The following is a 22,997-nucleotide window of genomic DNA, read 5'->3' as shown; positions in this document are numbered from 1 at the left end:
ACTATGGAAAAAGAGCTGGGCAAGCTATGGCAAAAAATAGAGGATGCAGAGGGACGTTCCTTCCTCAACAGTGTCCGACTACTTGGGCTCCCGGAAGGGCTGGAAAGTCCTAGCATGGAGCTTTTCTTGAAGAGTTGCTTGAGTCAGTGGTCCTAGCAGGGAATACATCCAGTTGGTTTGCACTGGAGCGTGCACACAGAGTGCTGGGCAGACTGCCCGACCCAGGGCACCACTTCACGCAATGATGGCAGGGCTCCTCAATTTCTGAGACAGGGAAATAATATTTCAGAGGGTGCAGACGCATGACCCCTATATAGTGTAAGGGAGTGAGGTATGCATCTATGAATACCACATCAAAGTGGATCAGAAGCAGTGTGAAACGTTCGCAAATGGTCTATTACATATGCCCTACTGTTCACTGCCAAAATGAGAAGGATAGTGAATCGGATAACCCACTTTTTGAAAGGGCAACAGATGTATGGAACTGGTTTAATACCTTGTCCCTCCCCCAACCAGGAGGGAAGCACAGATGCCAGATCCGTGGCAGGAGCACAAAGAAAGGAAAAGACCATGGAAGTTCACCACAGGAGCACCCACTCAAGGCCAGGCCAAAACAGAACTGAATGTCGAGTTCCTACCTTGGTGGCCTCCAACCTCATCTTTCACCTAATGCCAAGTTACTTGGATTCACCAAGGCCACCAGTCTCAGTCTTGAGGAACGCATTATCAAAAGCAAAAACTGTCTGGCACCAGCTCTCTCTTCTAAATAAAGACAAACTGTTTCTTTCAGAAAACGTCTTTAGAAATGCTGGTTTAAGCCTTCATGTTCTTGCATCTGAATGGTGATAATGCCCTACTCCAGGGCCTCCCAGCCTCCAGACTGGCAATCTTGAGGGGGGGGTCCTACATGCTGTAGTATGTCTCATCCACAGTGTGAAAAAAATGTAATCATATCACCTGTGTCCTGATGAAACTCCATTGGTTTCCTTGCTGGCCAGCAGCATGCTTCAAAACCATCTGCATCATATACAAAGCCATTGTGACCAGGATCCCTACTTATCTAGCAGACGAGGTCACCATCTCTGGTGGTTCTTGACATTCCTGCAACTAGGACACTATCAGATGGAAGACAGTAGGCATTTTCAATCTAGGCACCCAGGATCTGGAAGAGCATCCCTGTATTCGTCAGGACTGCCCCAAGGCCGCTCCAGTTTAGGAAAGAGCTGAAGACTCACCTCTTTAAAGAAGGCTACATCTACATCACAATGTGTTAACCATCCATAACCTAGCTTCCACTTCTATTACTCGTTGACTTTTTACTTATTTTTTGTAGTGTCTTGTATGATTTAGAACCAAACCTTTCTGGCTCCCAATGGACTCCGTACCAGTGAGATGTAATCGCTAGAACAGTATGTAGTGAAAGCTTAGTTTAGAATGTAGAATGTTGAAGAGTTTTCAGGTACACGCAGAAGAATAAAGACGTGATTTACAGTTCAGTGTGTGGTGCCGTCATCGGTGGGTACCTTGGCTGGGGTAGACGCTACAACTGACAAGATAGGGGAGAAGTAACCCAAAGAAGAAAGTGCTCTCCTGGAGAGTTTGCCATGGTTAAAGCAAACTGCCTGTGAGGGCCACATGTGCCTTCGTCGAAGTGCAGAGTCATATGTGGAGTCAAAGCGCAGTTCCAGTCAGTGTGAAGTATGTGAATGAAAAGGACGTTTCACTAAGAAGTCTGTGTATTATTGGTCAGGAAGCTACAACCAAGATCATACAAAAAGGTACCACGCTGCCATGCAAAATAAAGTTATACATTGTACGAAGAGTTAATGCTTAAGGTGGATGCACCTAGGTTTACAAAATTCAGTTGGAGACAATTATCATTTACCAGATAATGCTGGGAATAGAAGCGCTGCAAGGCGAAATCAACAAGGTGTTAGAAAAAGCGAATTGACTTATAGAACAGAGGAAATAAATAACTTACTAAACCTGCTAAAGAGAGTCATCGTGCCACAGCATTCGACAGAGTGGTTCAAGGAGAGAAGTGCTTCGGCTGTGCTTACAGAGCTGTCCATACACAGAGCAGTTGCATCCTTAATGTAGCAAATAGTGCTCAGAACAACTTCATAGCTCTTCAAAGAGTTGAAGGCAACATTTGGATTCATGAAACTTGAGGATGGCATCTAAGAGAGAAAACACCATTCCACTTAATGTTAAAGACAATTCTGAGGCTCACACGTCAAAAGACTTTAAAGAAGGCTCGCACAACCATGATCATCCTAAAGCATCAGAGAGCACGCTACTCTCAAGGTCAGTAAGTTCTGATTGATACCACCACCACCACCTTTCAATACAGCCAAAAAGCTGAATAGTGGCAATACATGTACTGACTGGATAGAGACATTTGAAGATTTCATTGATGCATTTGAAGAAACTGATAACAGAAAGATTATCGAATATCTCAGAAATCTTACTGGTGATGATGTGAAAGAAAATGCTGAGAACTGATGAAGAAGTCACATCCATCAGATTAAGAATCTCAAATTCAGTCCAGTACCAAACGTTAATTATCAAGGATAGGTTTTCAGTACACAATGTCAAAGAGCTGGTGAAACAATTGATGAATTTGTGGAAAGACTCAACACACTCTTCAAACACTGTAAGTTCAATTAATTCAGTGATGAAGAAGCAATATTGCTTAGAGTTATTAATGTATGCTTGTTCCATTCATTGAGATGATGAATGCTGAGAGAAACCCTTAGTCTGGAATGAGTGTTGATGGCTGCCAGAGCTGAGGGGCGTGCTGAGAGACAAGCTTCTGACATGGAGGACAGAGGTGTCCAGAGCAAGTCAGTCCTAAGTGTGAAAAGTAATCTGAAGCAGAAAACTGAAGCACACAAAATGATGTCTGCACGTAAAAAGAAGTTGTGTTTCAGATGTGGATTTTCGTCTTCACATGAAGGAAAGTGTCCCGCCATTGGACAGATATGGAAAAGCCGTGGGAAAGAGAACCATTTTGTGACAATGTGTAAGGCAAAGGAGATAGTAAGTGCATCACAGCACGAAGACAAAATGGCCACCAGAACGTTCCAGAAGCAATGTTTGACACGCTCACAAGGCCGAGTGGTGATATCAGTGGAGGCAAATATATACTAAATATAATTTAAATCATTGTCAAACAGTTATTCCATCTCAATAGTAAGTGAAAGTGAAGAAAGTAATTGTGCTATGTCGATGTTTACCTCAGAAAAACTTGCACGTCGGACTAGTCGCATGTTAAGAAAAATGTCAGTCAAAGAAAAGTAGACATGCCAAAGCAGCAAAGTCATACAAACACTGCCCAAAGATTACATTGAAAATAAATGTATGATCAACACCTTTCATTATTAACAGTGGTACGTGGATAAATATGATGACTAAAGAGAGATACAATGAACTGTCTCCATTACCACAGTTTACATCATCAAAGAACAAAGTGTATACCTCGGCTACATTAATGCCCATGAAGAGCCAAGGTTAATTTTTATAGACAGAAGCATAAGAAAATGGAGGTACAAGCACCGATCCATGTGCTTCAAATTACAGCGCAAGTGCCTATTTGTTCAGTTTCAACACAGCTGCTGATATGGGACTGATTTCTGTGAAATACAATATGAGTGCTCATCTCAAAATAGTAAGTCAATTCCCTTTGTTGTTTCATGGTTTAGGAAAGTTAAAAATTATGAAAGTAAAGCTACAAATGTATGAGGATGTTTATCCTGTTGCTCAGGGACATCAACAAATTGCTTTTCATTTACAAGAAGCTGTTGAAAAAGAACTTAACACTATTGAGCTTTCTAGTGGTCCACCATCATGGATTTCTCCCATAGTAGTAGTGCCCTTAAAGGACATTAATGGAGCTGTATGTGTATGCGTTGACATGTGTGAGGTATGTCACCGGCAGCATAACTTTTCCAGTACATCATTCGATGCATCATACAGACTGTTGTTAATACATTTAATTATAGCAATGACATATTAGATTTCAGAGCTACACAGAAGGAGCACAGTAGAGCTCTCTCACAAGTGTGTCAATTACTCATTGTTGTAGATTTGACTTTGAATGCAGACAAGTGTGAGTTCTATAAGACTGAAATTCTTTGGCCATTTTGTTTCTGATGGGTAATGACACTTGGCCCCACAAAAGTAAATGCTTTGTCATGTCAAATGCTGACCTCCCTACCAGATGTTTCAATGGTATATTCTTTTCTTGGCAAGGCCAGTTACTGTTCAAGATACATACAAGACTTTGCCACTGTTAGTTCTCCATTACAAGAGTTGACTAAGAAAAATGTTTCTTTTCAGTGGTTACAGGAATATGAGGAAGGTTTCCAGAGAATCGAACATGCCATTGAAAATGCTACAGAAATTTCTGAAGCATCTGAACATAAAGCATGAAAGGACTGCATCTTTATGGCCACAGGCCAATGGACTTGTTGAGCGTTTTATAGGTCCACTAAAGAAAGCAATGCATAATTCTACTCTCCAAGCTTATCATGCGACATGCCACTCTACTGCTGTTGAAAGTTATGTGACCTTTTTTTGGGGAGAACAATAACAACCAAGTTGCCTCAATGGACTGTCAAGAGAGATAAAAGTGACAACATAATTCGTACAAGAGACTTGGTTAACAAACAGAAGATGACAGTGCAGGCAAGAGGCGACATGCAAAGGATATCTCGTTTAGAAACGGAGATTTGATGATCGCCCAGCAGATGTGCAAAAGAAAATCTGGTGCTGCTTATAATGCTGAACCTTTCCAAGTGGTGTCTACCTAGGACACAGGGTGACTGCCCAGCACTCCGGGAAGTCTGTTACTAGAGACTTCTCATTTTAGGCCTATGTCTCATTGATCGTCAACTTGTAATGGTGAAAGAAAGATTAAGGGCCTCATTATGGGGCTGGTAATCTTCAGACCGCCAGCCTCGTGGCGATGGTCGGACTGATGCACTCCAGGCAGTCCAACAGCATCATTACAACTCAGACGGGCAGGACCTCCTGAAGACCGCCATCTCTGCCAGGAACTCTACGCCTCTGTGCTGATTACAACTCAGCTTTCCACCAGCTTTTCCATACCCGTCACCCTGCCATGGGAAGGCTGACGGAAAACCAGTGCCAGGGGCCACAGGAGGGCCCCTGCACTGCCCATGCCAAGGGTATGGGCAGTGCAGGGCCCCCCTGCCCAGCACTGTTGGAATGCACATGGTCTGCTTTGCTGGTATTGGCCTTGGCTCCCTTTAGGGCTGACCGGCGGGAACGTCGTAATACAATGTTCCTGCCGGTCATCCTTACAGGAACATTGTAATATAAAGGGGGGACACATGATGGCAGCGTCCTCCCCATGATATAGGCAGTCTCGCAGTGGGACTGCCAATGTCAGACCCTAACTCTGAAAACTCAGTGACTGATGCTGCCTCTCTACCATCCCTGGCAATTTCTGACAATAACAACAACCGCTTCCGGTAACCAGATCGGGTTGTAGGATCAAAGCACTAAAAAGATTGATTGAAGAGATATAGCTGTACATGTTTCTGTATGTATAATGATTTTCTAAACATTTTAATTTTTCAATTAACAGAGGGGGAGATGTAGTGTCATGCTTGATTAGAAAGGAACCTTTATGGCTCCCAATGGACTCCGTATCAGTGTGATGTAATCCCTAGAATGGTATATAACGAAGGCTTGTTTTAGAATGTTGAAGAGTTTACAGGTACACCCAGATGTGTGATTTACAGCTCTGTGTGTGGCGTAGTCATTGGCGGGTACCTTGGTTGAGGAAGACGCTACATCTTTGACAATGTACATTGCTCTGCTGCCTTTTGGCTGGGTTTGCACTATAGAAATACCCTATACATACATGCATGCATTTCTAGTGGCCCTTTAAATTATCATCCCTGCAGCTCCACCTATACAGAAACCAAACCGCAAATACAAGTAGTGTGATGTTTATATTGTGTGACAAGACTGCACCATCCGTTAAATTACAGCAGTCTAAACCTGCCGAAATTTAACCATGGAAAAAGACCTGGTATTTACTTGGACATGTGTATTTTGGTTTGGTGCTCTGTGGACCAAAATCCACGTTATTCTCCAAACATTTGGAATAGGAGTAATTTGTTGCTTCCAATAAATTCTGAACCTCAAGGTGTCAGATTGTATCTTGTGCACTACATTATGATTATAATTCCATGGCACTACTAATCGAGCCTTATACATCTAAGTAAAATTGCTCATAGTGCAGAGAGTCTTCTTCCTTCCTCATGTCCTAAGGGCCCTACAAATATGTAATTAGTCCAACTATTGGATTCACAGATCCCATGATGAGAGTAAAAGTAGATGAAGAACACCAACATAAAGAAAATCTGGTATCACATCAGCAGTGCTTAATTTGTAAAATAATAACTGCCTAGGTCCGCACTTGTGCTCAGCTGCCACCAGTGCTGAATAATTCCCCCTCATTCATCTTTAATTGATCACCAGGCACTCACTGCCCCTGAAACTTGCTCCCTTTGTCACTATTTTTCCATCTTTCGTTTCCTCCTCCTTTTCCTCTATAGCCTTTTCTCTCTGTCCTGTTTTAGGTCAAAGTCTGATGAGGAAACATAAGTTCCTGTTGGCCCCACCTGCAACCAGCAGCTCAAATTAAGCACTGCACATCAGGCAGCATCACTCTCCCAATGCATCACTGTTGTGCCTCAATTTTATGTTGTTGCAAAAATGGGAGAAATACCTACCAAGGGAGGAGATAGTGGTTGAATGTAGAATAGGTAGAAGAAGCTAGCATGGCAGCTTAACTGGTAAGGTAGGGCATTTTAATATTCTGTTACTTCAGTGCACCAATTTACAGTTTCTTCTCACCAGTATAATTCTATGTGGTTGATTGATTTTTATGAAACTCATGCTGTAAATAAAACCACTTATGTTACAGAACTAATGCAGACAGAACTCCATCATATACAGACCTTGTTTATAATGTCAGAAATATTCAGGAAAGGAATGAAGGATGAGCTTCAGCTGGACCACAGCACAGTGGATAAAATATTCCCCTGCCTGGATGAACTCCTCGATATTCACAAGGAGTTTTTCAACAATATGAAAGAAAGAAGACTGGAATCTAGTGAGGACACTGATCGGAATTTTATCATCAGCAGAATAGGCGATATTCTTGTGCAGCAGGTGAGCTCTTTTTTAAAACAAAATACTCAATTTGATGAAAATTTAGCTAGCGCAATCTAGGACAAAACATCTGGGATGAAACTGTGTCACTCTTCAAGCCAACGATTACAAGAGCAGAAACAAGCAAGAAAACTAGACAAGAGACGCTATCTGTGCATTATCATTTCGTTATTTTATTATTTTTACTCCATTTTATATACCTATAATGCACATAAAGGATCTTGTGGAAAATCCATAGTCCCTTATCCCTGTTCTTTGACCAAAAAGATGTGTCCTAAATTTTCTGTTTTCAAAGCAATGCCAGGATCAAGCAAATGTACAGCAAATCATGTGCCATGGCTTACTCAATTATGTTTCTTTGCTGACCAGAGCAATAAAATCAGTCGACTCATCTGTGTTTTACTTTCTTACACCCAGTAGCCATTGCCATAATTCTTTTCATATACCTGTTAGTTATATGCATTTGATTGTTCTTTTTCCCTGTTAGTCCCTGTCGCAGCTTCATCATCACCAGTCGCTTCAACAGGACTATATCTCTCTGGTGGTATTAATATGACACAAAGCTATTAAAACAGTTATCCATAGCCCTGATGTTCTGACAAATGTTATTCCCCCATTATAACTTACTGTGGTCTCAAAGGCACAGATTTGTCAGATATGAAATTAGCAAATCTAACAAACTTTTTTGAAAAGCTGTATAGTGTTACCAGCTATAAAGCTTTTCAACTTTGCATAGTCTTAGTTCTCTCTAAAGAAGATTGATTGCAGTGTATTGTGTCCAGCACATAGGACCCTCGAGGGCAAAAAACAGTGCCATTTGAGCAATATTGTAATGAGGGTAGTTTGCTCATAATCCTTATGGTTAAGTGGATATTACAAGATGGTTGTACCAAAATGTGAGTTATCCTAATCCGGAGCGTCATCTCTTGGATGGAACATGAGAGCGTCTGGAAAATGCTTTTGTGTCACTTTACATGCTTTGAGAACAATTCAGGAAAAAGTTGAAAATTCTGGCCTATAGAAGTGGGGTTAGATGCAAGCTACAGGATTGTATATGGTCTGTTTTTCAATCTTTGGTGCATCTCTGGTGTCTAAAAGCAGCTGCTGGGAAGCAAAAGAACAGAGTTGAATTTCCAAAGAGGGCTGTAGAATGCAAGCACAAACGACAATTTACAGGTATGAGCAGTGGCAAAAAATGTGGCAAAGGCCAGCAGTAATGTTGAAAATGGTGCTTTAGAACATTTTGACATTGTCCCCTAACAGCAGTCCATCAGCATGTGAAACTACATTGTTAAAAGATCAGACCCTCAGGTCTAGAAGATCAGACCACGAAGACTGGTGTGCAGATGCTTTCCAGGTTTCTTGCAGAGGTATTCAATATTAGAGGAAAGATGTTGCCTGCTTAGCAAAATTACAAAATCCTGAAGTTTATCATACCTTGGCCGTAGCCACGAAAGATCTCATCATCCTCCATCAACATACCTTCACTAGGAGAGCCTTGTTTCTCTACAGTTACATTTGCTGTAAAGATCAATTGATACATATATAAATCCCTCAAAATTAGTCATGGAACCCCTCAAAACAACTTGCTTCATTAATAATTGCATTTGAGAATTATCAGCTATACAAGTAGGAGCCAAAATGAAAGGAGGATCTGACTCTTCATTTCTCTCTGTACAGCAGCTTCTTTGTGTCAATGAATGTGGTTAATATTAACATTAACATACCCTGATATAGTGGACAATGAGTATGTCACTTATGTATATAGGGTATCCCTGACCGCATACTGTTAATTTACCACTCTGTAGCACTCTTATGACGTCAGGTTAAGATATCTATGCTAGAAAAGTTGGAGTCAACTGTTCATCACTCACAAGAGAGGATTTGTGTGCCTCCATTTGTTAAATATGAACTTACTGCCACATTCATGAAGTACACCATCTCTTGACAGTACAGCAACTCTCATTTCGTGATTATAAAGGCATGACTAAAAAAGAACATCCTAAACCTAGCTTAGCACTTTGTTAAGTAACCTGTTCCATCTGTAACATGAAATACTCATCCTAAAAATAGATTACCATATGAATCTGTATAGCTCCATTAATAGGAGTCTTTGCCATTCTGAGAAAAGGGAAAACAATGTAATTGCAAAAATAACATTGTCTATTTGAAATAAAAACTGGTAAAATAGTCCGACAATATGGCATGGTTCCATAGCATACAAACCACTACACTGTTTTCCAAACACAAGGTGTTCCTCTCATTTGCGGTAGACAGTTGTGTACGTTTTCTCAATGTGATTACAATGATGAGGTCCGTTTTTCAGAGAAGATAGAGGACAGCGAACCATGGTGTTCTGCATAGCTACCGCCCTTGTGTTTAAACAAGCTGGTTGAGTCCCCTCTGCTGGTCCAGTTAGAGTCATCCTCTGGAAATCAGAACATTTGGAAAGACGTTATTAATTATGCATTATTAGAGCACAACCTTTTAGCATGCCTAATCCTCTAAGTTTTACCAATGCTGTCAGTGATTTCCACTATTAGGCAAGACAGGGCAAAATGAAGTCTCAGTCATGAAAATGTGTTTTTGATTTGGGCCACTGGTCTTCACATCACTTATTTAGGATTGTACAGGAACAGCCCGATGAGTTTAGGGACCTCACCCACAGATAGGAGGGTAACCAGATTATTTTAATGGTTGCCAGAATGTCTTATCTGTGCTCAAATCACACAATGACTAGAAATGAGATATTGTGATTTATTTTGGGTTGTTCCCTTTGACAAAGTCAGATGTCTATGCAGCAGTTGGCTGAAGAATCGAAAACCTTCATAGGAAGACAGATATAAATGTTATTTCGAGATTTTACTCAGATAAGGGATTTACTACAAACACAAGCTCAAAGTCATGTAGACTATTCGCAGTACCAGATTATAAAGATACATAATCACCAAGGCTTGTCCAAGGCGATGAAATAGGTTTAGGCGAACCAGTATTAACAAAACTAAGCATTCAGGTAGGAAAATACATAATATTAAAAGAAATATCTGTGATACAGATACAATATGTTTCTCAGAATAAGCAAACATCAGTCAATTCAATTTAGCAGAGTCATAATTTTGGGTGGGCAATGAAAACCCTACAGCTAACCAAAACAGGGAAATGCATGTGTGGGACAAAAACATGAGGGCAAAAGTCAAAAAGCATTAAAAGGATCAAAATAAGTTGGAAAAAGATAATTATGTGATATAGGTTAATAACTAAGATAAATAATTATAGAAAAAGAAAGGGATAGCGTCAGCACATCCAAACCTCTATCAAGAGTCTTCTGAAAGGCGGATAAACATTTCTAAGTCTCAAAGGGACATCTCAAGGGGCAAAGCAGAGAGGAAGATACCTCACCAACGGCTCAGAATTCAGGGGCTTTTCATCAGCAAAAGCATCTGCAAACATCAGGACAGAATCTTGTCTAAAGAAGATCTCCGACCAAAGTCCAACATGGCATTGTCATATCAAAAAGATCGCCAAAGGAATCAGTCCATGTCACGTTGAAGAGGCATCATCCAATAACAATCATTCATACAATTCCAAGTTGAAACTTTTCTTCCTTTCCCAAGCTTTTCATGAGAACATCTTCAGTCCGTGTGACTCCACATAAGTTTGAACCAATTGAATTCTAAATCAGTCCATGTTCCTCAATGTTCTCTTCCCAGGGGTGTATCATACATTCACTCTATGCTTAAACAATGGGATCTATTACCAAAATCTAGTCTTCTCATGGGAACGTAACCTAAAAGATGGTTCTTGTTAGGACATCAATCAGTATTCTAACACGATCCCAAAATGCTAACTCTGCAGGCCTCACTTATGCTAAAGCAAGAAATCATGAAATGATATTCAATTAATATGTTTTATTAAAACACATGTAATATGCAAACTTATGAAATCATCATTGATAACACTACATTAATAAGAATAATACATTTTATTTTAAACAATAAGATTTTGTGAATACATTTCATTAAATATAATAGGGAAGTGCATTTCTTTCAGTTTTGCACACATTTTTAAAATTCATTAATCATTAGAGATCCAACATCGTTTTAATATGCACTATCAGTCTATAGTCAAAATAACATTATAATATTAATTTTATCCTTCGAACATGTGACTTAGTACAAATACCACCTAAGTCAAGCTCTGAAATACAAGCAAATGCACGTTTAAATTGGGTGTCAGTTTCACTATTAATACTTTTGCGTTTAACTATTAATACTTCGATTAACATAAGATATAAACTGTCACATTTTGATGGCCCATGTGACACGAGGGGCTCTACCACAATTTAGACTACATCACTATAGACTTCTTAATGACAAAGGGCCATATGTATGAACACATTTACCCATAGACATAGAATGGGTAAAAACCTTTGATACATCTGGCCCAAAATGTCTTAACCGCAACATTAGTTGTTGTATTCTGAAGCATAACTGATTCCGATCTCTGAGAACCCCTGTAAAAACTTTAGAGCATGGGCCCTATTCTTTGAATTCTCTTCCCCAGTCATTAATAATGCTTCTGTTTTATGCAGCTTTTAAAGAAAACTTCCCAGACAAGAGGACTTACTCTTCTGATTGAGAAGTGTCCCAGGCTTCAGTTAACCATTAACACTGTTATTTTGTTTAGTGTTTTGCTTCTCCTTTAGTGTAATTCCCCGCTCTATAGCATTTCCTTTGAGGTTTGCCTTTTCTTCACTGGTGTTTACATTTGTATTTAGTTTTCAGAAGAGAACGCTGAAAAAATGAAGCAGATATATGGAGAATTTTGCAGCCACCACAAAGAAGCAGTGAACATCTTCAAGGAGTTGCAGCAAAATAAAAAGTTCCAAAATTTTATCAGAGTGAGTATTTTTGGCATTATAGATATATTCACTAGGCAACAGTAGACCCACTGATAAAAGTAAAATAAAAAATTGGAAAAATATGTACATATGTGTTATTGGTAAATAGGAATGCATTTTTATATATTTTTAAAAGACTAACAGATGAACAATTCAGCAGTCTTGACACTAAATTGAGAAACAATATCAAACAATATACAAAGTGCCCCAGGGGCACAACGGACATGTGTACCAGCTTTGTGCTCCTACAGGGTATTTTGGTATAAAGGGCCACAGACACTTGTGCACCCCATTCTGTAATACAGATAGCACTGGGGTACATATAGTTCCAGCGCGATCACCAGAGGGTGTTCCCTCATTTGCATGGGGACATGGCCTCATGCAAATCAGGGAATTCCTTTTTCTCTGTGCCCGCATCGTATTATAGACATGGGTGCAAAGAAACTGTCAGGAGGGCTACTGTCAGGGCACCCCCTTAAAGGTGGTTCACTGTCAGTGCGCCTCCTAATGGAAGCCCTCTGGAGGGAGGAAAGGAGGACCTGTGCACCCCCTCAGACATCCCCTTGCAGACTGCTGCGTCCTTCATGGCTACAAAGCCACTCTGTTTTTTACTTGATTGCGCTGCCTCTAGGATAGCACGAGTTTGCAGCTGCCCTGGGGTCAGCATATTGAGTGTAATAGGGTGCACTTTCTCTGTTTGTGCCTGACACACCTGTTTTAAGTTTACATTTTAACACTGAAAGTGCACCCTATGTGTATTAAGACTCTTGGTATTTTTAAAAAAGGCTTTTAAAATATGTTTGTGTGAGCTTTGAATCGTAAGGATTAAATCTCCTCTCATAATTAAGCATCCATATGTATATTTGCTCCAAAAAGTGTGATTATTTTTGAAAACCCCATCACAGATACATAAATATTTTACATCACACAAATCCAAGCAAATGTAATCATTTACTCTGGACACCAAATTGTACAATTTATATTTTACGCTTGCCATTTTTACATAACATATCCATGCTGACTTAAGTACCTACAGGCTTCCTATCTCACCCCTTAAATTCTCCGGTGGGCCCGGATGATTCCCTCGTCCACATGTTTCAATGTACAGTGGTAGGAGGAGAGTTCCTCCCATTGGTTTGGGATTTCCTGATCATAGAGAAAAACTGGATGCATATCTTTACTACTGTTTCACAAATACTGGGAAGACCTGTGGGACACATGCCACACATTGCAATGCTGGGCATCCTGAAAGAAATAGGAGGGGCTTGTGGAGAACGCACCTAATATTGCCAAGAGGGACATTGCAAAATATTGCACTGCTCATCCCTCCACTCCTTGCTGCCTGGCATGCGGCCTTGGACTGGTGTTCTAAATAGGAGGAAACAATCTACATCTACATAGTGAGGGAATGCTATTGTAAGATTTGTGGGTTATGGTGGGTCTGCTATGGGCTTATGTTTTTAGGCCTGATCTGAGGAAGGAATGTATTCATTGATATGTGCTTTCTGGATATGTTTTTTATCTGTGTTTGCACTGCTTCTGCTTCTGTTTTTATGTTTTATTCAAAATACAATAATTTTGGGGGATAAAATATCTTATCTGTGCTATGCCTCTGTGTTGTGAAAGTAATGCAAATTCATATTTTTTAGTTGCGAAACAGTAATCTTCTAGCTCGCCGTAGAGGAATCCCAGAATGCATTCTTCTAGTCACACAGCGCATCACTAAATATCCTGTTCTGGTGGAGAGGATACTGAGGTACACAAAAGGTGAGACACGCTGAGGATCTTTTAATATACGACCGCTTTGGACTGCACTGAAATCCTGTCTAAGTTATCGTACTGCTGCCGCCTTGTTTGTACTGCAAATATGATTCCACACAATAGAATAGTTTTTATTTTGAAAAATAGTAGCTTTACGCATGTTCTCTTAGTTTTTTTCCGAGGGGGTAGGTATCTTTTTCTTCTTGCGGCGGGGGGAGGGCACCAAATCAACGAACTGAATATGACATATACTTTTCCTCCCATGAACTAAATGAATAATTCCACACACAGCAGTCAGGCTTTTAAAAGGTTTTCCCTTTTTATGCGTCATATTGGTTTGACTACCAATCTATAATTTTGTTTTCAAATGTGAGACTTTTTGTTTGGGACGTATCAGTACATCACAATGCAAAACTCATATTCTAACACTTTAGGCCTGATTTAGATATTGGCGAAGGGCATGGACTTCATTTCAGGGTTGCTAGGGGGTCTTAGTTGCGACCTCTGGCTTGCCTCTTGCGACCTCTGGCTTGCCCTTTGCAACCCCTGGCCTTAGTGGAAGCAAAATCAGTGCTAGGAACACTTAGCCGGCTTGTCCTAATGGACGTGTATTGGGCCTCCACATTCCAGATTTTCTGCAATTTTTTTCAATTACACAAATAAATATTTGTATCCACTTTAGTGTACAAACTGGAGTACAAGTAGCTGCAATATAGGTAAGTAAAATGCTTATAAATGCATGTTGTATATGTGCTTGCGGGTGAGAGTGTGTTTATGTCAGAGAAAGTGTGTAAATGGGTGTGTATGTGTAAGCATGTGTGTATGAGTGAAGGTAAAGATCAAATGGTATATGCCACTTCCACTACCCCAGGCATTTTGGTGAATTGATCTCCATGGCGGAGGGGTTACTTCGTCACAACGGTGACGGATATCCTGTCTGCCTAATCTACATCTACAATATATATATAGGCTATAATGGGATTTAGATTCTGGTGCATGGGAAGGTTGTGACGGAGAAACCCCTTCGCCAATATCTAAATCAGGCCCTTCAGCTGTTATTGATATCTGAGGTACCAGAGTGCTTATCACTGAATAAAAATAGGCAGGATAGCATCAAAGTGACATCTTTGCTTGGATTATCCAAAATGTCCCAAGTCACGGCATTTTCTAATGGAGGATTGATATGGCCAGGGCCGAGATCCTACTCCTACTCATCCATCAGTCACCTTTGCTAAACCAGGGGTGTTTTGTGTGATCCTTCCATGTCAGCATTTGTGAATTTTGAACAGTGGTAATTCCTTCCACATCAAAGCGAATATAAGGAAACTCTTAATTTAACATAAGTATTTTTATTGGCAATCCCCACATATGAGTTTGTATGTTTCTCTGAATGTTGTAGACACAGCGTACCACACTGCCGGCAACCTATCTGACTGTAGCCTTGAAGAAAGCACAAAGTGAAATGAATGTCCTACTGAGAATGTATTGCTTTCCTATGCCAAAGAAGAATTAGATAAAGAGAAATAAAACAACACTGCAAATGTGGCTATTGCTAAAAAAATAAAGTGATGCCAAATAAAATGTAATCGGGCTAAAGTGCACAAGGGCAGGCCTAGTTTGCTAAATTAACGTGTCTAAAATATGGCTAACCACAGTGTGGTTCACTTGTAGTGAACCAATATGTGGCCTTATGCAGTACAACATGAAAAGCTATCCATACAATATGTGGGAAGTACAAAACAAGAAAACCTCATAAATGCAGTATTCCTTGTATGGAAGCAGATGATAAGCATATTTTTGTTAACCTATTCCATCAACTGTACTAGTACTTCAACTTTTTTTGCATCAAAGTCCTCACTTCACAATGGAGAGGCAATGTGAGCCAAATTATCTCTTTCATTTCATCACACACACTGTTAGCCCTTCCTCTTGACCTGTCCACGATATTCATGGAAGAAATTGGGTATCAACAGAAGGAGCAACTGGCATTCACTGCATACCATAAAGAGTACAGTGAAGGTAATTAAATTTGGACCTCACTTAGAACTTCCTGTTTATCATGTTTGGGTTGTATTGTATTGGTCAATCACACAGCCATCAAAGACAGGGAGGAAGAATAAGTGTTAGTGTAGTATCGTGCCTTTCCATCACCAAATCCCTTCCCATCCGAGCTAAGGTTGGAAAACGTGGACTGATATCCTTTAGCACAGACCCAGATATCATGCAGTAAGCAACATGGCCACATGTGGTCAGTGATTCTAGCATGGAGTTGAGAAATGTTCTGTAAAACTATCATTCTAGGTCTACAGATAGGTGAGCTACGCTCAGTTTTAAACCTAAACATTGGAGTCAGTTGTGCCTCTAGCCAAGATTCACCGTATCCTTACAGTTCCTTCAGTCCTCGAGACTCCCATCCTCCTGCCCACTTCAGCAGTTGCACATGCAACAAGCACTGTCAAGATCAATAGGTCTGACTTCCATTTTGAGTTAAAAGCTATGCCTTTTGGCATGCAGAGAACAGGCCACCTGCAGGCACTCACACAGAGCTGGAGATATCCATAAAGACAGTCAAATATACCTGCGTATACTCAACCAACAGACATACACGATCACATGCCCTGAACCAAGCGACACACCAAACACAGGCCTTTGAGCACTTCATAGGTATAAGACCACCAAGACCAATTGTGTTAGTATTACATGGTACCAATTAATGCGTCAGTGGTAGTAATGAAATCCAGATGAAAAATTACAACAGGCATTTCCCCAATTCCTACCCAGATGCTTCTGCAACCGAGGGTTTTGGGATGCATGTAAAGATTTGGTGTCCAGCTATTGCTACATTTTTCAGCATAAGAGCACATGACAGTTAAAATTGAACTCTTCATGTTCAGCCTGAAAGTCAAAGCCTATGGCCTTACATGCCCCAAGAGACTTACCTTATAGCATGTCTGCAGTTTACTTGCAATATCTTCTGTCTACCCTTCATTGTAGGTAGAAGTGGCAATAGGCACATGTGTATGAGACAGGAGGTACTAACCGAGGAACTAACTAGGGGCTAAATAAGTCGAGGCTAATTCAAAGACAACTGATTTCAATGTCACCATAGAGGAAGGCTGCTTACTGAAACCAGTTGTGTACAAACAGTCCACAGCAGGTGTTTTAAGCGTGAAGAAAAAGCAGGAGATCTCTAAAAGTTGTGTCATTAAAGAAGCATAACTAGAAATCTTTTCATGGAGGCATGGCCTTTGTAATTAAGGACATGTTTTCAAACATGTAAGCTACAGCCCTGGGCTTTACACATTGTGCCACCTGACCAGTATTCAGTTGCCTCTCTGTGAGTTTTCTGTTATTTTGTCCAGATACACAACACAACAACAGACCTAGGCCGAAAATGAGACTGTGAATTAAACATTACAAGGCTGTGGGGTAGTGGTCTTCACAGTGTCTCAATCTCTCCCATTCTCCCCTTCACATCACTTTCCTCTGCAGTCTCCACTCTGTTAAGGCACTTATGCTCTTTTTCTCCGCACATCATTCTGAAATCTTCCCACTGCATACCTCACACATCACCTCTTTCATCTTCGGCACCTATCCTGCACATGCTCCCTTTCATCTTCACCACCTCACAAACTCATGCACTTACACACAACACATCCAGTCACCTGTAAGCAATGCATTTTCTTTTCCTTTGACTCTGTCAATATTTCAAAAGCTGTGTACCACCTTCACACTCTTTTTTCAAAGAATGACAATTACAATTGGAATACATGTGAAAATGTATCTGTGCACTCTGGAGAGAGGTCAACAATTGAATGTGCCTCAATTCTGAACACTTTAATAACTCACCGGCAGGCATGGAGACAAACGTAAACCTGCCTTCAGCCTGGGTTCTAAAGGTCTCAGTCATCTTCTGTCATGAATGCCCTTCCACATCTTGAACGCCTTTCAGCGATAGTGGAAAGTGTGTGTGTGATGTCTACCATAGGTTTTCTAGTGGCAGGACACATTTCCAGTGCAAAATACTATACTTTGACTAACTTTAAAACTGCTCATACATTGGATGCATGCCGTACAGTGCAGCACACTGCCATGTGAAATATGTGAGGAGAAATCTTGAAAATCCTTGTCAGTGCCTGCCTCAGGGCAGGTTTATGCTGAATAAGAAAAAGAACACTTTCTGAGTAGAGTTCCAACTTTCTGCCAAATTTGGTGTAATTCTGTTGAGCTGTTTTTTTCTGTATCACTTGTCAAAATGTCCTTTGGTAAATAACATGGGAAAACAATGATTTTGACCCCCTTTTCTTTCCTCCATATTTCACGGATCATCCCAAAACTTTCCAGGTAGAAGCTGAGTTAGATGAATTTTTTGGGACAGTTTTGTGAAAATTTCAAGAAGTTTTTAGCAGAACAATAAACGCTCTGCCTATAGAAACTCCGATGTAACTATAACTACACAGTAGTGACCGCCACTTTGTCAAGTATATGGATGTTACTATGGATTTTTTATTTTTCTTGAGATTAGCAAGTTATTCATGAACCTGGAGTACATCTAGTCATTAATAGAGGTCCCTCTTGAGTCAGATACAAAAATCTCAAATTCTTTTACAAGGCCAATGTTCCTCAAGTCATTACTAAGTGTTGCTCCCAAGTCAGATCAAGCTGGTCTCCACAAACCTGTAATACCTTAAGTTGTTACTAGAGGTCCCTCTTGAGCCAGATGCTAGTGCTTCAAGTGCCCATGCCAAGTTAAGGAGGTGTGGCTTTAACATAGAGATTTGCACAGTAACTGGTAAATATAAGTGCCTTCGAGCAGCTAACCTTGGGTGTTTATGTTTAGGTGGATGTATTTGGGTGTGCATTCTAAACGTCATCTTGAAGTAAATGAACTCAACAGGCTGAAGTGGGCTGATCCATTCACCTATTGTGTGTGATGTGTTGGGAGGAGCATAATTTGACTAACAATGGAGCAGCCTGATAGATAAAGGTAGTCCACTAATGACCATTTAATAATACATATTGTAAAGTAAACTTTTTGAAACACATCGGGCTGGCAAAAATCAATGAATGTCCTTATTGGAATTAAACATTTGTGAAGATATTCTTGTGTGAAGTACTAGCATTCACTAGTAAGTGCAACTGCCTACACTGGTTTTTAAATGACAAAATATAATATAAATATATAGTATAGTATAAATATATATTTATATATGTATACATATATATATTTATATATGTCAATAATCACAGCTGCTTAAATTAAAGGTCACAGCTATATGCAATGTAGATCAATAGATAGATATTATATTTATATTTTACTGTGCATTTATCTTGACACTGGCAAGCCATACACAAACCTGCGGTCATTATTGGACCTCCCTTTTGAGTCCAATGCAAAATCCTCCAAATTATTTTATAGAACTGCAGTTCCTTTGTGTATCCACTGTATTGAATTAAAGAACCAATTTGTATTTGTCGTAATTGATTGTTTTAACAGGTATATTAGTTTCTTATATTTTCTCACTGTGGGCAAGATAAGGGTATATACTATTTATGATCATGCAAATCTGGTACTACAATCCACCGGACACTCGTCAAATAAAGGACATTTTCCTGTCCTCATTTTTGTGTAACCAGACGACAAGAGAATGCTGGAAAATATGTAGGAACAGCCTCTTGCAGATACAGAGCTCATCTGCTGCAGCAGGTAGCTCAGAACTGGTCTTCTTGTTCAACATCAGGTCCCAATCTCCTCTGAACAATGACCATCAGTCATGGACGTCCACAAAAATGGGGGAGGGGCGGCATAATTTTAACATCAGCGGGGGGCCGCGGCTGTACTAGTGCAGGCAGCCTAACACTATGGCGGCCACTGTGCACTGTGAGCCTGCACACCAGGCTGTACCTAAGTCCAGGGGGTGCAAGCAACCCCCCTTGGTCAGGTATGAGTACCTTCATTTTAATAGGAGGGACTACACAAGTATCATGGTATGGCAATTGATAGATCGGTTATCTACTCCCAGGCTTGGAGCCCACCTTAAAAGGCAAGGAAGAAATGGTAATGTATCACTACGCCATTGACCTCCTGGTCAGCGTCTGTTGCCCTCCCTCAGCTCCTCCTTCTGCTGCTGCCTCTGCCTTGGGAACGAACTGAGAGCCTGCCTGACTCTCAGTATGAGGTCCTCCTCCACCCACAGGCTCCCCATCCCTGATGGCCTAGTGGTCACCTACAAGTAAGTATCTTCTGTCTCTCTCTGTCTTTCCTTACTCCTGCTTTTATACTTCTACTTTTTACCTCTGTTTTTACTTTGTTTTCATTTTTTCTGTCTCTTCTTTTATTTTTTTGTCTCTTCTGTTACCCTCTTCCTCCCGTGCCGCTGCTGCCTCTGCAGCCCCGCCCCCCTGAGAAGGGATTTTCCTACCCTCCCGCCTCCCCCCCTTCTTAATGGGGGCCGCAGGACTGCAAGAGGGCGACTCCACTGACCTCCAGGTCACCGTCTGTTGCCCTCCCCAGCTCCTCCAGCTGCTGCTTCTTCCTCTGCCTTGGGAACAAACTGAGAGCCTTCCTGACTCTCAGTTCGAGGCCCTCCTCCATCCGCAGGCTCCTGCCTGTACCTCATCCCTGGTGGCCTAGTGGCCATCTACAAGAAGTATCTTCTGTCTCTCTCTCTCTCTCCTTTTATACTTCTGCCTTTTACCTCTGTTTTTACTTCAGTTTTTCTATTTTCTGTCTCTTCTCTTATTTTTCTGTCTCTTCTGTTACCTTCTCCCTCCCTCACCACTGCTGCCCCTGCGGCCCTGCCTCCCTCCTCCCACTGAAGCGCTTTTCCCACCCTCCCAGCTGACCTGACTCCCCACCTCCCTCCCCTTCTCCATGGCGGCCGCAGCATGGCCATGCTGCTGGCGTGCCAAAGGCACACCGAAGGCAAGCCAGTCTGTGCCCGTACACGCCTGGACCGTGCCCAGCGACACGAACCCTGGTTCTTGCCCCATCAACCGGTTCGACGCCAGCACTCTAAGTGACCTCAACCCAGGAAGATCTGCAGCCTGCCACCAAGCTGACCCCAGGAACACCCATGGACCTTTTTCTTGCTGCGCCTGCTCCAACACCCTCGAGGACCACCCAATGTTCCCACAGCAAGCATGGACAGCCACCTCAAGTGCATACTCCTCAACTCATGCTCCCTCGTCAAACATGCAGTAGATGTCTGGGACCTCCTCAGCTGAACAGCCCTGGATATCGCCTTCTTCACAGAGACCTGGATCACCCCCACCACTGCTCCAGACATCGTAATGGCCATACCGCAGAACTACAAAATCATCCACAAGGACAGAGCCAACCCGCCTGGAGGGGGCATTGCCATAATGTACAAGAACAACCTCCGCCTGACTACCAGCATCGAGTCACAGTCTCAGTCAACGCACAAGCACATACACTTTCAGATCCATCCCAACCCAAACACCTCCCTACATGGTACTTACAGGCCACCCGGACCCCGACCCCTGTTCTGCGAAGACATCGCCGACCTCGCCGCCCCGCAAGCACTCACCTCCTCTGGCTACATCCTACTCCATGACCACAATTTCCACCTTGACACCCTTAATGACCCCAACACCTCAAAACCTCCTGGACAACCTCACAACTCTCGGACTCAAACAACTCGTCAACGTCCCCACCCACAGAGCTGGACACATTCTCAACCCCGTCTTCTCAGCAGGGGACAACATCACCATCTCCTACACCTCCGAACACCATTGGACCGACCACAAGTGCATCCACTTTACTTACACAAAGAACATTGCATGCCACCACATCCCCCATTTCCCGGCAGATGCTGGGGCAAAGCCACAGAAGCACAGCTCACCAACATGCTCAACCACTCAGTCCCACTGGATGCGACAGACGCTAACGAAGCCTCAGCCAACCTCCACCGATGGCTCTCAAACTGCGCCGACCTCATAGCCCCACTAAGGAAATCAGCAGGGAATCGACAGAGCAAAACACCTAAGTGGTTTACGCCAGACCTAAAGGAATCCAAGTACGCCTGCAGATGATTGGAACGTAAATGAAGGCTCAGCAAATCCACCAAAGACCGTACAGCCTATAAAATAGCAGTCACTACGCACCACCAGCACATCAGAATCGCCAAAAAAGCTGCCTTTCAAGCACACCTCAACACCAGCATTCACCACAGCAAAGAGCTCTTCCCCATCGTCAAAGAGTTCACAAACCCCGGGGCAGACACCTCATCCATCCCTCCCTCCCTCCCAAGACCTCTGCGCCAACCTCGCCACCTTTTTTCACTGTAAGATCCAGGACACCTATGAAGCCCTATGAAGGCTTCAGGAACCAAAGCCCTCCAGCACCGCTCACCACCATGTACTTTGCACCCCACCAGATACAAAGCGCCTGGACCCCCAGCACCGTAGAGGACATCCAAAGACTGATGAGCTCCATCCACTCATCAGTACCCTAGGATCAATGCCCTCATCACAGCCTCAACTTGGACAGCGCCTTTATAGCATAGGAGCTGTGCCGAACCTTCACCCTGTCTTTCAAGACCGCCACATTCCCATCAGACTGGAAACACGCCGAAATCAGCCCACTACTCAAGAAACCCACCGCCAACCCTAGGGGGCTGAAGAACTACAGACCCATCTCTTCCTCGACCATCTCCTGGACCCTTCCCAGTCTGGCTTCAGAAGCAACCACAGCACCGAAACCGTATTCGTAGCAGCCACCGATGACATACGCATCATACAGCACCACGGTGACACTGCCGCACTCATCCTGCTTGACCACTCCGCTGCATTTGACACCGTCTCCCACTTCACCCTCTGAGGCAGACTGCATGTCATCGGCATCCGAGACAAAGCCCTGATCTGGATCAGGTCGTTCCTCACCAGAAGAACAAAGAAGGTCAGACTACCACCGTTCACATCAGAATCTAAAGACACTTTCTGCAGAGTGCCCCAAGGATCCTCACTCAGCCCGACGGTTTTCAACGTCTACATGGCCCCACTCGCCAAGATCACCAGACAACACAAGCAAAACTTAGTCTCCTATGCTGACGACACCCAACTAATCCTCTCCCTGTCCGAGGACTCTGCGCAAGCCAAGAGG

General features: G+C 42.2%; 1 protein-coding gene across 6 annotated transcripts in view; it reads left to right on the top strand.

Moving 5' to 3' along the window:
- ARHGEF28 (Rho guanine nucleotide exchange factor 28) overlaps positions 1–22,997 on the top strand; it is an 892,610-nt gene that overhangs the window by 784,402 nt on the left and 85,211 nt on the right. For all 6 annotated transcript variants that reach the window (XM_069223983.1, XM_069223974.1, XM_069223958.1 and 3 more), the window contains 3 exons: positions 6,965–7,212; positions 11,990–12,112; positions 13,762–13,879. In XM_069223983.1, coding sequence (XP_069080084.1) covers positions 6,965–7,212; positions 11,990–12,112; positions 13,762–13,879 — 489 coding nt within the window. The remainder of the gene's footprint in view (positions 1–6,964; positions 7,213–11,989; positions 12,113–13,761; positions 13,880–22,997) is intronic.

The sequence above is a fragment of the Pleurodeles waltl genome, chromosome 1_1 (genome assembly GCF_031143425.1).
Source record: "Pleurodeles waltl isolate 20211129_DDA chromosome 1_1, aPleWal1.hap1.20221129, whole genome shotgun sequence".
NCBI classification, from domain to species: domain Eukaryota; kingdom Metazoa; phylum Chordata; class Amphibia; order Caudata; family Salamandridae; genus Pleurodeles; species Pleurodeles waltl.
The sequence above is the reverse complement of the archived record's forward strand: the minus strand, read 5'-3'. Positions and strand labels throughout refer to the sequence as shown.